The following is a 14,752-nucleotide window of genomic DNA, read 5'->3' as shown; positions in this document are numbered from 1 at the left end:
TTCTAGTGCTCTGCTTAAGGCAACCAGTTCTGCCCTCTGGGCAGATGAATTTGGTGATTTGTATTTGGTATTTGCTTTTGCCTCCACTATTGTACTGACTGTTGTTACCGCATATCCAGCGTATCTGGTCCCGTTCTCCACCAAGCTGCTTCCATCTGTGAATAGCTCTCACTCTGCTTGCTCTAGTGGGATGTCTTTCAGGTCTTCTCTTACCAAATAGGTGTACTCTATTACTTCTACATAGTCGTGCTCTAATGGGCCTTCTTCAGTTGTGGTACGTGGGAACAAAGCTGGATTCAAGAGGTTAGTTGTCTTTAGTGTGACATCATCCTGCTCAGTCAGGATTACCTGGAATTTCATCATCCTGCTTGGAGATAGCCAATGGCCCCCCTTTTGTTCTACAACAGTGGTCACCATGTGTGGCACATAGACATCTATGTCTCTACCCATTGTGAGTTTCCTGGCTTCTTGTATCAGCATCACAGTGGCTGCGACTGCCCACAGGCACGAAGGCCATCCGGCACTCTCATTGTCAAGTTGTTTGGAGAAGTAGCCTACCGGCCTTTTCCAGCCTCCCAAAGGTTGGGTCAGCACTCCCAGTGCTAGGTGTAGTCTTTCATGCACAAACAGGTGAATATCTTTGGGTAAATCAGGCAATCCTAATGCCAGAGCTGTTGTCAATGCCTCCTTCAGTTTGAGGAAGGTCTCCTTCTGTGGTTTGCCCCAGGTAAACGGCTGCGTCTTCTGGGCTTCATACAGGGGTTTTGCAATTAGTCCGTAGTCCATGATCCACAGGTGGCACCACCCTGTCATCCCAAGGAAAACTCGCAGCTCATGCAGGTTCTGGGGTTCTGGAATAGCACAAATAGCTTGAATATGATCAGTACCCAGCTTACGTTGCCCTTGTGAGATTACACATCTCAGGTAAATCACAGTTTGCCGGGCAATTTGTGCCTTCTCTTTAGACACCTTATATCCTCCCATTCCCAGCTGATTTAAAATTTCAATTGTTACCTTTATGCAGGTTGTTTTCTCTTCTGTAATTGTCAGTGTATCATCAACATATTGGAACAGCAGGTATTGTTCTCTCAGTACTTGCTCATTCTCAGTCCAAATCTCCAGCTCCTTAGCCAGCTGGCTTCCAAATAGGGTTGGACTGTTCTTGTATCCTTGTGGGAGGTGTGTCCAGGTGAGCTGAGTTTTCCTTCCATTTTCTGGATTTTCCCACTCAAAGGCAAACAGTTTCCTACTTTCTTTGTCAAGGGTATGCAGAAAAATTGAGATACATTAAGTGTGTTATCTCATATATTTGTCTCATATATTTATCTCATATATTTTTATCATATATATTTATCAAGGGGTATGCAGAAAAAGGCATCTTTTAAATCAATTACAGTAAACCATTTATATTTCTCTTTTATGGATGTTAACAATGTGCAAGGATTAGCTACCACTGGGTAAATATCTTTAGTTATTGCATTTATTGCTCTCAAATCCTGTACTAGTCTGTATTGGTTAACACAGAAATTTGGGCTCTAGCGTTAACTGGAAGTAATAGGCGCACATTTGGGACCCACCATTGCTAAAATCAGTATGTCTCCAGTTTTGTTATTCCTAGTGAGCATTTTAAATACAACCAACCTCCACCTCTCTGCTCACCCATGAGAGGCAGAGTTCCCAGTTTCCCTGATTTGGGGTTTGAGGCTGTTTGGACTCCAGTCCCAGAAGCTGAGAAGGAGACTGCTTTGGCTCACAGCCCAGAGCCTGTGGAGGTGTGCTGGGTTATACAATGGGGCATTCGATACAATGAACTTGGGACAGTGTTAATTAGAAACTACTTTACTCAACTTTTAAGTGATAAGTCATCCATTATGTTTCTGGGGACCCTCTTCTTTATCCTTAGTGACCACCAGTACTGGTGGTTAGAGATTTGTTTTCTCTTTTCTGGGTTTTCATTAAGAGAACCAATGTATCTAACACCCTTTGCTTTCTCTGATTTTTCTTCTGGGATTTTTACAGGTCCATAATTTCTACTGTAATTAGTTAACTCTTTTGCAACTTTGCTCCATGTCCAAATTTTATGGTTCCTAGCAGGAGAACGCAGTTGTGAACCTGTCGGCTGAGAGGGGGTGGTGAAGGGAGTAAACCCAGGATCAGTTGAACCAGGTCAATCAGTCGGGTTCCCAAGAAATCTATCTAGTCTATCCACAGGGGTTATAGCTGCTATGGTTTTGGGGGTTTTTTATGAGAAAAATTGCTGTAGGTTTAAGTGATTCTGGAAGGCCTTGAATTAAAGAGGTCATAATTTCAGTTTTCACAGGTAACAACACTGGTGATTTAGAACCAGCAATTAATTTTCTTTTGTGTATCATTTGCAAGCAGGCAGCTTTGTGAATGTTTTCCAGTAGTTGGTTGGGGGTACCAACTATAGCTATAGGGTCCCCCCTTTCCAAGGGGTTTAGCCCCTCTGCCTGATAAGCTGCATGCTGATTTAGGGACCATGGGTTACGTCTGTCTCCTGTTGTTACGAAGACTCCATGTCCCCAGTACCCACTGGCTTCCTGTTCTCTCAATCGAATTTAATCACCTCCAGTAAGAGACACTCAGAATACATATTCTGTCTCTGACTCGTGAGGCAGACTCCCGTACTCCCTTTTTTTTTTTTATTTTTTTTTTTATTTTTCTTTATTTTCAGTGGTTATATGCGGATCAAGATCCTTTTCAGTATTGATATAATTATATTAAATTCTGTTTTAATTAGAGGTTTCAAACTAAGACACCGGTGTTCCCCACAATTTTATCCAAGTTAGCTCCTTTTGAGGGTAAATTTGATTAATGAGAGAGGTTTCCCTCTCGTTTCCTTTAGCAAGTCAGCATTTTTTTAATTTTTATCATGGAGGGCTACTCACAACAGATTGATATTACTCCTTTCTTCATCCAATTGTTTTTGCAAAATTTTAACTAGGTTTTGGAGGGAGTCTATTATAGTTCTTTCCTAACTTCTTCACTTAAAGCGAGTTTCTATAGCTGCTGTAAGACAAGCTCCCAAAACTGAGCAGAGTATAGTTTTATTTTTGCCCAGTTTAAATTCTTTTTCATGTTGTAAATAAAACATAGTCTATCAATCACATTTTCCAAATTAAACCAATTATTAAGCACCAACTTTTCCCTCCTGGAGGTCTGGCACTGTGTTTTGCTAACAAAGCATAACATGCATAAAATGCAGCTTTAACTTCTGCAGACATTTTCGGTCATTTTTACAGAGGGAAAAACCACTACAGGAAGGTATAAACTTAAATTATACACACACACACACAGATTTTTGCTTCCCTGTATGGGTAAAAAGGAAAAATCTGCTTGGGAGGCACTCCTTCAGTTTAAAATTCTGGTTGTCTCTTTGCTACACCAAGCTGTCAAAATTCATACACACAACAACAAAAACAGTCCCGCCCTTTTGCACTAAGAGATCTTTTGCAAAATTCTGCAGACAGAGCCCTCAAGTGAGTGTGGGGTGCTTTTCACCTCGGCGTGTGCAATTTGCGGGAAATTCAAGTTGCCCCCCTTGCTTTCCAGACACCGCTCACTCTTTGGGAGTGTCGGGCTGGGTGCAACTGGAGCAAAACGTCCTTCCCCTAATACAGACTGCACAACAAACCTGCAGCCCCTTCTGTCTGTCAGAAATCCTGTCCGTGACTCCAGTTTAAATGCCACGATTCGCTAACGCGAGTGGGACTCGTGAGAGGTTCGTTTGATCTCAGAGTGCAAGACGGACACAAGGGATTTCAGTTTAAATCACAACAACAATAATGTACCTTTATTTTAGTGCCAACAAGGGTTATGCGAGAGAGGAGAGGAAGAGAGGGTGAGATAAAGAAAACAAAGTAAAGAGAGAGAAGAGGGGGTTATAGCTACCAACAGAAGAGACGGGGTTGCTGGGGTCTTTTTCTGTGGGAAGATTTGGCCAAAATTATCTTAGTCTTATGTAATTCTTCCCCAATGTTACCTCGTTTCCAATGTGCTAATAAGCACCCAAAGGAGAAGTATCCGGTATGGGAGCATTGCTGCCCAAAATCCCTTTAAGTTTCTCCATATTGTAACTATAATAAACCACAAATGCTGGATCTGCAACGCTATTGCAGTCGTCTGACAGACGGCGCCTACGCAACTAACTCAAAGATTTCTGGGAGTAACACTTTTCTCTCTCTGAGAGAAAGTGCCTTGCCTCCAAGGGAGAGCCAGGATCTCTGAATCAGCTGGTTTTCTGACCCCCACAGTAAAGCACCTTACCTTTCTCTCCTGGGGAAATTGTGAGCAGCAGAGACGGTCGCAGCTGATGGGGTCCCCAAGAATTCCTCGGTGCTGGCTGGAGCGTGATCGGGTCGTGAGTTTGCTCAGCAGCACTCACAAGGTCCCATCTGGGGTCGCCAAAATGTTAGTGTTCAGGAACACACATAATCACAGAATGATTAAATGAAGGTGCTTTATTAAGAGCTCTGGGTGTCAGGGGTACACATACCCAAATCTAACCTGACTTCGTTTTGAGTTGAACATGCTTTTATACTCTATCATTATATAACTTTCATATTAATTATTAAACTTACATTGTTATATTGTATGCATTGTTTTTACCCAAGCATGGATTTCTTGTGATCCCCCTCAATCCCCTAATATTGTTCCTCATGTTCTTTAAACAATAATTATATCTAATCACATCTAACAATTGTATCATTCATCATATACCAATTACACAGGTGCAGTTTGACATAATCTTTAGCAAGTACAAGGCCTAACACTTGCCAGGACCTACTCTTCCCGGGCTCACCAAACCTAACTTTCTTTCTAAGTCCCCAAATTTTCTAAGATTTTAAAACCTTATACTATCAGAGTGACACTTGTCTTTACAAACAAGCTGTGAGTCTGCCGATAAAATGAAACTATCACTGAGAGATAACAGAAACAATGGGATGGATTCAACTGAAAGATGAACGAGACACTGGGGAAACACCATAAAATTCCAACAGGGCTGAGAACTAAGAAGGAGATTATACACTGGGGAGAGGGGGGATGGTATCTCAGGTATCATGAGTACCAGGAAGTCTGTACCTCTCAAATCCCTCAGCCTATGGGGAAAGGGAGAAGGGACGTACGGCCTGGAATTGGGATAAAAGGGAGGCTGCGCCCTCCAAAAATTAGAGAGATCCCAGGGGAATGCCCCATGGCCTCTCCCTTTATTTGAAAAAATTGAAAGCACTCCTCTATCTCCTTTTTGCATATAAACCTCTGGTGTTCGTGGATTAATTTTTTCTGACACTAACAATTAATATGAACTTCAAAACTACAAACCTAGGCAGTGCAGAATATGAAAAATATGAAAGCTAAAACTAAGGGCATCATAGCTGGAGGGGGGGGTGGAATTGAATAATTTTGGGGTGGGACTGAGTAGCATTCAGAGGCACTGAGAGGTCTTGAGGTGACAGATTGAAGCCCCTCATCTCTTTGAGTGCCAAGAAATGGAGACAACTCCAAATACCCCACAACCCCTAAATACTCTCAAGTAGCTCCCTGATTCCCAGTTGCTCTTGAAGCACTAGTAAAATGTGAGGTTTTAGGTGCCATTGATTAATTAGATGCCATTAATTTGTTGATTTTTACCCCAATTTAGTCTGTTCCAAAGGGATGAAGATGAATCTAAAGATAATTAGAACGAAACCAAAACGACCACCAGCCCAGTGTCTTCCCAACACAGATCACAGGGAACATGGGCCATCAGGGCTCTGCCCAACGTGGGCCCACTGATGGGGGATGGAGTTGGAGCAGCGCACGAAGCTCTTCCTGCACTTGGAGCACTCGCAGGGCTTCCCTTAGTGGTGCCTCCGTTTATGTCTGGTCAGTTGAGAGCTGTCTGAGAAGTTCTTCCCACACTGGGGACACTCATAGGGCCTCTCCCCAGTGTGGATGCGTTTGTGGGTACTGAGGCTGGAGCTCTGGCTGAACCCCTTCCCACATTCTCCACACTTATAAGGCCTCTCCCCAGTGTGGATGCGCCGGTGGGTGATGAGGTGGGAGTTTTGCTTGAAGCGCTCCCCACAGTCACGGCAGCGGAAGGGCCTCTCATCCGTGTGAATCTGCTGGTGCCTGAGGAACTGGAAGCTGGTCTGAAACCTCTTCCCACATTCTGGACACTCATAGGGCCTCTCCCCAGTGTGGATCATCTGATGGATGGTCAGTTGGGACCTCCGGCTGAAGCTCTTCCCACATTCCCCACACTTGAAGGGCCTCTCCCCAGTGTGGATGCGCCGGTGAATGGCGAGGGTGGAGCTGTGCTTGAAGCCCTCCCCACAGTCAGGGCAGCAGAAGGGCCTCTCCTCTGTGTGAATCCTCTGGTGCACGAGGAGACTGGAGCTGATCCGAAACCTCTTCCCACACTCGGGACACTCGTAGGGCCTCTCCCCAGTGTGGCTGCGCTGGTGGATGATGAGTTTGGAGTTAAAGCTGAAACCCTTCCCACATTTCCCACACTTGTAGGGCCATTCCCCAGTGTGGATCATCTGGTGGCAGATCAGGCTGTTGCTCTGGCTGAAGCTCTTCCCACATTCCAAGCACTTGTAGCACTTCTCCCCATCCTGAAGCTGCTCATGGACCACCAGCTCAGAGCCCTGGCTGGATCTCCGGCCGCCTTCCCGGCACAGGGTGGGTCTTTCCTCCTCAGAGCACCCTGGGATGGGTTTGGAGCTTCTCCTCCTGCGGGATCTCCGGGGCTTTTCCTCCCCGTTGGATTCCTGCACTGTGGAACTGCTCAAATCAGCCTCTTCCACAAGGTTCTGCTGCAGGGATTTGTCCTCCCTGGTCTCCATCCTCAGCTCCTTGTCTGAGGGAGGAAGGACAAGGAGAGGATGGGATTTACCTTGGTGCCAGAGGGAAGGGGAAGGAGATCCCCCCAGTGCGTCCCCGGCAGGACGGCCTCGGCAACAGGGTTGTCCTGCAGCTGGGGGCCATGCTGGGCTGGGAGATGGAGCAGGAGAGAGAGGGAAAGGGGCACTGACTTCCTCCTCACCTGCCTGGGTGTCCCGAGGCATCTTCCTCTTCCTCGCAGCCTTCCTCTCCATCCAGCCAAGGTTTGGCAATGGGAAATCCTGGTTTGGGGAAATACAAGGGATGAGGACATTGAGTTTGCAGGTCCCTCTGTCCAAGCTCATCTCTAGAAGTCATCGGACATCTGGGGTCCATAAAACCTTCAGAAAACACCAAAATTCAGCCTGAAAATGCCTCCCAGGAGTTCCCCATCTCTGGTCTCTCCTGTTTGGGGTTCAAGGGTTCCCCCCGTCCCAGCTGCTGGGAGTCACGCTTGTACTGGGGATCACCTGTCTGCTCGGTCCCTGCCCTCCCCGGGCTGCTGAGAGTGCCAGGAATCCGAAAAGTTCCCCCTGTTTCCATCTCCCCACTTAAGGATGGTGGGACCCCCCAATATCCCCCCAAGTAGGATTTTCCACTCAGCTTTGGAGTTCCACATTCTCCAAACATCCCCCCCCAAATAAACCCAACCCAGGGACCCCCCCAGGATATCTGGGCAAAGCTCCCGCTCCCCAGTCACCTGTGGGATGGTGGGTGATGATCGCACAGGTGGGGGACTATAAATTCAGGGAGTGCTCGACCTTGTAGTTCCTTCTCCTTTCCCTGATCCTCATTTGTCCCTCCTCCTCCTCCTCCTGCTCCTCTTTCATCCCTCCCCCTCCTCCCCCAGGAGCAGTGACACCCTCAGTGCCCTGTTCCCGAGCCCCTCACAGCCCACAGCAGGAGCGGGGATGGAACCGGGACAGGTCGGGATGGGCAGCGCGGGGCTCTCCACTGCTCCCACCCTCTGGGGACGGGGGGAACCCGGCCTGAGGAAAAGGAGAGGGAAACTGGGAAAATTGGGGGCAGCAGATCCAACCTGGGGCTGGCTGGGGATCCTGGCTGGGGACTGCCAGCCCTTGGGGCTCCTCTGGGGAGATGTGGGAGGGGGGAACACAGAGAGGGCTGGGGGATCCCAGGAGTGGCAGCACTGGCAGGGACTGGTTTGTACTGGGATCGTCCTGGCAGTGGCTGAGATTGCACTGGCTGTGTACTGACATCATACTGGGATATCATACTGGGATCGTCCTGGCAGTGAGTAGGAGACTGCAGGGGGCAATTGAGATCAGGTTGTGAGGAACTGGGAATATGCCCTGCACTCCCTAGAACCCCGGCATCGCCCCCCATATGTCTCGTAAGTCTCCCCCAAACCCTTCAGGATCCCCGAGTGCCCCCTCAGCGCTCGTTCAGGATCCCCCAAAGCATCTCTGGACCCCTGAGTTCTCCCGACACCACAGATGCCCCTTCCAGACACAGCTGGGAATTCATCTCCCATCATCCCAGAACACAGTTCCGCGCCCAAACCTCCTGCCGTGCCCCACGCCCCAAAGAGCCCAGTTACAGCTCCCCAGGTTCCCCCCAAGTGCTCACGAGCTGTATACATTCGCCCGGAGGACCTGCAACCACAGCTCGAACGGAAAAGTTCTCTCTGAGTGCTTCCCTGCAACACCAAACGCGCCTTCCGAGCCACTTATGGAACTACATCTCCCATCATGCTCCGCGGCGCCCATATGGTGCTATTGCAGCCATGACTCCATCTCCCGTCATGCCCCACGCCTCACCGGAATCCACTGGAGCTGCGCCTTTAACTCCCGTGATGCTCCGCGGCCCCATTAAACTGTATTATATCGGCGCCTACAACTCCCATCATCCCCTGCGACCCATAGATTCCCCGTTACAGCCCCCCAAGTGCCCGCCCGGACCCTGAAGGGCCCCCAGATTCTCCTCCCTGACTTCCAAGCGCCCCCCTGGACCCCCAAGTGCTTCCCCAGACCACGAATTGTCCCACAGAATCCCTAAGTGCCCACCTGGCTCCCCCAAGTGTCCTCCAGACCACCAAGTTCTCTCTAAATTCCCTCCCCAGACACAAAACTGCCCCAAATGTTCCCCAGAAAAGTTTCCATGGACCCCAAAGTGGTCCCTTTTACCCTGTCTGAGAAAATTATTAAAAAATATTATCAAAGGACTAAAAGTAGGACAAATTAGCATAAAGAGGGAGAAATAGTGGTCAATTAATTAATGAAGGGAATGGTGGTACTTTGAACCAAGGACCGATAATGTTTTTTGTTCCTAAAATTGTATAAATTCTTTTATATAAATATAAAAATTAGGTTCTATAAGTACAGAACAATATTATTATAAAAAATAACATTTTATTTTTTTAATTAATTAGATTTTAATTATAAAGAAAAATTCTAAAGAGAAATGTTATCAATGTTTTGGGATGTCAGTCCCAGGTGGGCCATGTCAGACATGCTGAGGCTTGGGGTGAGGAGCAGGTTGTCCAAACAGGGGCAGCCTGCAAGGGATTCATTCTTCTCTGTGACCAGACTGCCTACGGAGACATTCAACATCAGGATTGTAAAGAGTAAATCATGACCTCCTGATCAGTACAGAAAGATATTTTACAGTTTGAACAGTAGAATGTTGTCACCGTAAGGTGCCTTCTTTGTTAATATAGCTCATATTGTGTCATGTTTGTTAAATACCAATGTTGTTGTACCAGCTTTCTTTGCTAAAATATTGTTATAAATGAAATTAGAATTTTGACAACTAGGTCCCTTGGCTTAATGGCAGTTTAATTAAAAATGAATACCATTTACTAAAGTGAATAGTAATGTGGTATAAAAGAATACAGTTTAGTAAAATTATACAGTTTAATAAAAAATTAAAATTTATATATATAATCTACTAGCAATTAAGTATGATTAAAGCATAAGCAAAACCGTCCAGGGTACGGAGGCTTCCCACCCTGCTTCACGTTCAAAACAAAGCACTTCAAGCTAAACTCATATACTGTATGCTTATACATATTCATTAATGTTTCCTGTAAGTTTCCTCCTATTTCTGATTTTTCTGACTTTACATCATTTTCCTTCACGGCACATGCCTCGCTTGTTGTTAGGAGGTCTTCAGTCTTCTTTTGGTGGTCTTTTGGCAAAGGCTTCTCCTCTTCCTCATGGTCCTTTGGATAACCTTACAGGTTTGTATGTGCGTACTAAGCCTTGTGTTATATTAATCTACTAATTAGCCTTATATTTACTAATCCTTACGTCCAATGCTTAAATTTGTTCTAATTTTGGTCCATCTCAAGGCCATTTTGGTCTTGAGACACCATTTATCTTCTAAACTACATCCTGTACCTTAATTTTGACATGTAACATCTGCAAAGGGGCACATCTGCTTTGTAACACTGATTCTTGATTGTTTCTAATAATAACTTTAATAACAGCTACAATTTAGTTAGCACAAACCAATTCCATTTATTACCACTGCAAATACGCCTGATGCACCTTTTTATTGGTTTCCATGCTAACGGCCTTGCTTTCTTCCTTGCTATGGATAAACCTGTATTTTCTCAATTTCTTCTTTTGCTAACTCAATTGTTTGGCCTGCAGACCAGTTGCTAAGCCCATCCACATTCACCTCTTAGTCTTCAGAGGGAAACTTTGAGCACAGTGAGAATCTCCCAGTGTGCAAGAGGGTCCCTGTGTGCCAGCTGCAGCTGGGGCCTCAGCCATCTCCTCTCTCAACAGGTTCCCCTCTGCAGCTTCACAGGAAAAGCCAAACACCTCCCTCAGGGACACCTGCACCACACATTTCACATCTCCATGCCCATACGTGATGTCCCTGTCACAGCTGCATTACCAGCTTGCTGCTGTGCAGATGCTGCCACCACCCAAAGCAAGGCCCTGTGTCCCTGAAGGGACCCGCCCTGCTCTGTGGCCTGGACTGAAGGTGGGTCCCTCCTGCCAGGGCAGGGCCTGACACAGCTCTTCTGTTCCAATAAAGAGATGGAGCTGTCACCCCAGTGTCTGGCTGGTACCACCAGCAAAGCCCACACAGCACCAGCCCTGGCTGAGCTCCATGTCCAGGAGCAGGCAGGGCTGACCACGGTGTGGGCAGGCAGGAGCCAGGCAGGGGCTGCTGTGACCAGCGGCAGGGCCCCGAGGGGCTGGGGGAGTCTGTGTTGAGTGTCCCTGGGCTGAGGGCACATTTCCTTCAGTGGCATCACCTGGGCCTGGACCTCCTCCAGTGCCATGCCCAGGAAAAGAGGCAACCATCAAGAGCATCTCCTGGGACAGAACATGACCAGCAATGTCAGCAGGCAAAACCAAGGTTTTGTTTAGCAATGACCCTTTGATGAAGTCAAATATTTACAATCAGTCCCGTACAGTTTGGAGTACAGATGGGAGTACACTCGGGGGGTACAGCCAAGGCCATGAGGTCACAGCAGTCTCTGGGGTGACAGCAGGCTGAGGTGACAGCAGGCTCTGAGGTCACAGAGGTCCCAGAGCCCCGTGGTTGCACAGCACCACAAGGACCGAGCAGTCAGTCCTTGACCACGACTGTTGTGGCAGCAGCGGCGGCGGCAGCAGCGGTGCTGACATTGGGACAGCAGTGTCAGGACAGTGGTGGCAGCAAGAGCTGCAGGACTGGCAGTGGACAAGGCACCATGGCCTTTGCTCTGCACCTCTTCCTCCTGCTCCTCCTGGCAGTGGCCCTGCCTGACAGGGCTGCCCAGGCTGCTCCGTGGCGAGCAAGGCGAGCAGGTGAGCCCAGGGCCTGGCTTCCCTTTCCTGAGACAGCACTTCCTTCTCCCTGGGAAGCGTTGGGGATGGTTTTCCCCAGGGCTTCAGGGAGGGTTTCCTCTATGGATGGGAGAGAGTCCCCAGGGGCCCTGGGCTGGTCCCGCTGCCCCACCAGGGATGTTGCATGGGGCCTGCAAAGAGGGTGGAGAGTGTTCAGAGCCAGCCCAGAGCTCTCCAGGCCCCTCTGCAACTTTGGCCATGTCCATTGACATCTGGCTCCCACGGCCTTTCCCAACCCCCTTGCAGTGCCCAGTTCCCTAAGGCAGAAGGGGGTCCCAGCACACCATGGAATGGTTCTGATCTGTGCTCCCTTCTAGATGAGGGTGGTAGGAAGGCTTCTCCAGCAGCTTGGCTTCATGAAGATTTTCTGCCTCTGGAGCCCCATGCAGGTATGTTCTCACTGTCCCAACAAGAAATAATCATTGACAACCTGTCACGAACCAGGTGACAGAAGCTTCTGTGGCTGTTGAGTTACAGGTGTGTCTGCATCAAGGACATTTCAAGCTCCTTTTCTGGTTGCTGCACGCAAGCCCAGCTCCCATCACGGGGGTGAGTGGTGTGTCCTTGCAGATCCCACAGGCTTGAGCCCTGGTTCTGTGGGATCCATTCATCTGAAATGGAAATACTTTTTGTTAAGGTTCTCTGAGAGGGAGGAATAAACCCACAGAAGACAAGATGCTGAGTGAACTGGATAGACGCTATGGTGGGTCCATGTCCTTCAGCCTTCTCCTGAGACTCGGCAGCCGGGGGCTTTCTCTGCACATCTGGACATGCCGTGCCTGGCACAGTGGGAAGGGATCCATGGCAGCCTTGCTGCCCCGCTGCTGCTTTCTTGGCCTGCAGGGCTGTTTCCCAGCCTGGCCTGGCTACAGCTTCTCCCCAGCCTCTGCAGGAAGGCATTTGGCATCAGCTGACAGGGAGCCCAAACTGCAGCACAGGCCATGCAGAGCCAGAGATCCCTTGCAATTTCCCAGTCTTGGGGTAGATGTGGAATGGCAGCTCTTTGGAGGAGGGAAGGCCCTGGCCTGGCTCCGAAGTTTTGATGGCTTCCTGAACCTTATTCATGACTTGGACAAGTATTGCCTTTTGAAGATGCCACCTTCCTGTTGGGGAACAGCCCCACCTGATCCAGCTGTGGCTCTTCTTTTCTCCAGAGATGAACCCTAAGGCTGTGCTGAAGGCAGCGTTTCCCGGAGGAAGCAGTGGCTCATGGGCAGCCTCTGCTGCAGGAAGGGAGGCCATGCCAGGCACAGTCCCAGGAGGTAATTGCTGTGCCTCTGGGCCTGAGCCCTGCTGAGGCTTGAGCTGCCATCTCTGTTGCTTGGCTTTGTGAGCACAGTGCAGAGGAATTATCCTGAGCAGGCTCAGGGCACTCGGCTACTGAGCAGTTCTGCTGAAGTCCCTCCATGGGAGACACATCCCAAAACCTGGCAGCGGCTGCAAGGAATGCCCATGGTGGGGAAAGGGCTGAGGGGAGGGTAAAGCTCCAGTGTGCCCTGAGAGGGCCTGGCTCTGTCCCCTTGGGCTGGGGGAGCTGTCCCAGCTGAAGGACGGAGGGCAGGAGAGAGGGCAGGACGGAGGTAGGGATGTCTGTGGCACTGAATGCTGCAGTTTGGCCCAGGGCTTAATGGTTTCCTCTGTGGCAGGGAGAGCCCCTGGGCCCTGGGCTGGTGCCGCTGCCCCACCAGGGATATTGCACAGGGCCTGCAAAGAAGGTGGAGAGTGTCCAGAGCCAGCCCAGAGCTCCCCAGGCCCCTCTGCAGCTTTGGCCATGTCCACTGACATCTGGCTCCCTTGGCCATCCCCCGACCCCCTTGCAGTGCCCAGTTTCCTAATGCAGAAGGGGGTCCCAGCACACCATGGAATGGTTCTGATCTGTGCTCCCTTCCAGATGAGGGTGGTAGGAAGGCTCCTCCAGCAGCTTGGCTGCATGAAGATTTTAAGCCTCTGGAGCCCCATGCAGGTATGTTCTCACTGTCCCAACAAGAAATAATCATTGACAACCTGTCACAAACCAGGTGACAGAAGCTTCTGTGGCTGTTGAGTTACAGGTGTGTCTGCATCAAGGACATTTCAAGCTCCTTTTCTGGTTGCTGCACGCAAGCCCAGCTCCCATCACAGGGGTGAGTGGTGTGTCCCTGCTGATCCCACAGGCTGAGCCCTGGTTCTATGGGATCCATACATCTGAAATGGAAATACTTTCTGTTAAGGTTCTCCGAGAGGGAGGAACAAACCTACAGAGGATAGTAAGTCGCTGGAGACATCCAAACACATGGATAAGATGTTGAGTGAACTGGAGAGACGCCATAGTGAGTCCATGTCCCTCAGCCTTCTCCTGTGACTCAGCAGCCGGGGGCTTTCTCTGCACATCTGGACATGCTATGGCTGGCACAGCAGGAAGGCATCCATGTCAGCCTCGCTGTCCCACTGCTGCTTTCACGGCCTACAGGGCTGTTTCCCAGCCTGGCCTGGCTGCAGCTTCTCCCCAGTCCCTGCAGGAAGGCATTTGGCATCAGCTGACAGGGAGCCCAAACTGCAGCATGGGCCATGCACACCCTGAGATCCCTTGCAATTTCCTGGTCTTGGGCTAGATCAGGTGTAGGGGCTGTTTGGAGGAGGGAGGGCCCTGGCCAGCCCAAATAACCTGGCCTTTCTCCTGATCCTTAACCATGACTTTAACAAATATTGCCACTTGAACATGCCACCTCCTCAATGGGGAATGGTTCTATCTGATCGAGCTGTGGCTCTTCCTTCCTCCAGAGATGAACCCAAAGGCTGTGCTGAAGGTGCCATTTCCCGGAGGAAGCAGTGGCTCATGGGCAGCCTCTGCTGCAGGAAGGGAGGCCATGCCAGGCACAGTCCCAGGAGGTAATTGCTGTGCCTCTGGGCCTGAGCCCTGCTGAGGCTTGAGATGTAAATCTCTGCTCCTTGGCAGTGCCTGCCTTTCAGGGATTTTGCACAGAGCATGGAAAAGGTGTTGAGAATGTCCAGAGCCAGTCCAGAGCTTTCCTCAGGCCTCTCTGCAGCTTTGGCCATGTCCATTGACATGT

The 14,752-nt window shown here is 49.3% G+C and overlaps 2 protein-coding genes across 3 annotated transcripts in view; one reads left to right on the top strand and one right to left on the bottom strand.

Moving 5' to 3' along the window:
- LOC147646837 (uncharacterized) overlaps positions 1-14,752 on the bottom strand; it is a 410,249-nt gene that overhangs the window by 97,577 nt on the left and 297,920 nt on the right. Inside the window, 1 exon segment of the mRNA XM_086872957.1 lies at positions 5,875-6,444. Coding sequence (XP_086729083.1) covers positions 5,875-6,444 — 570 coding nt within the window.
- The window catches only part of LOC147646848 (uncharacterized), a 108,572-nt gene that overhangs the window by 90,488 nt on the left and 3,332 nt on the right, over positions 1-14,752 (top strand). The gene's annotated exons all lie outside the window — the stretch shown is intronic.

This window comes from Cyanistes caeruleus, unplaced genomic scaffold (assembly GCF_971803275.1).
Source record: "Cyanistes caeruleus unplaced genomic scaffold, bCyaCae1.hap1.1 HAP1_SCAFFOLD_78, whole genome shotgun sequence".
Taxonomy (NCBI): Eukaryota; Metazoa; Chordata; class Aves; order Passeriformes; family Paridae; genus Cyanistes; species Cyanistes caeruleus.
This window is presented reverse-complemented; position numbering and strand designations above follow the sequence as displayed.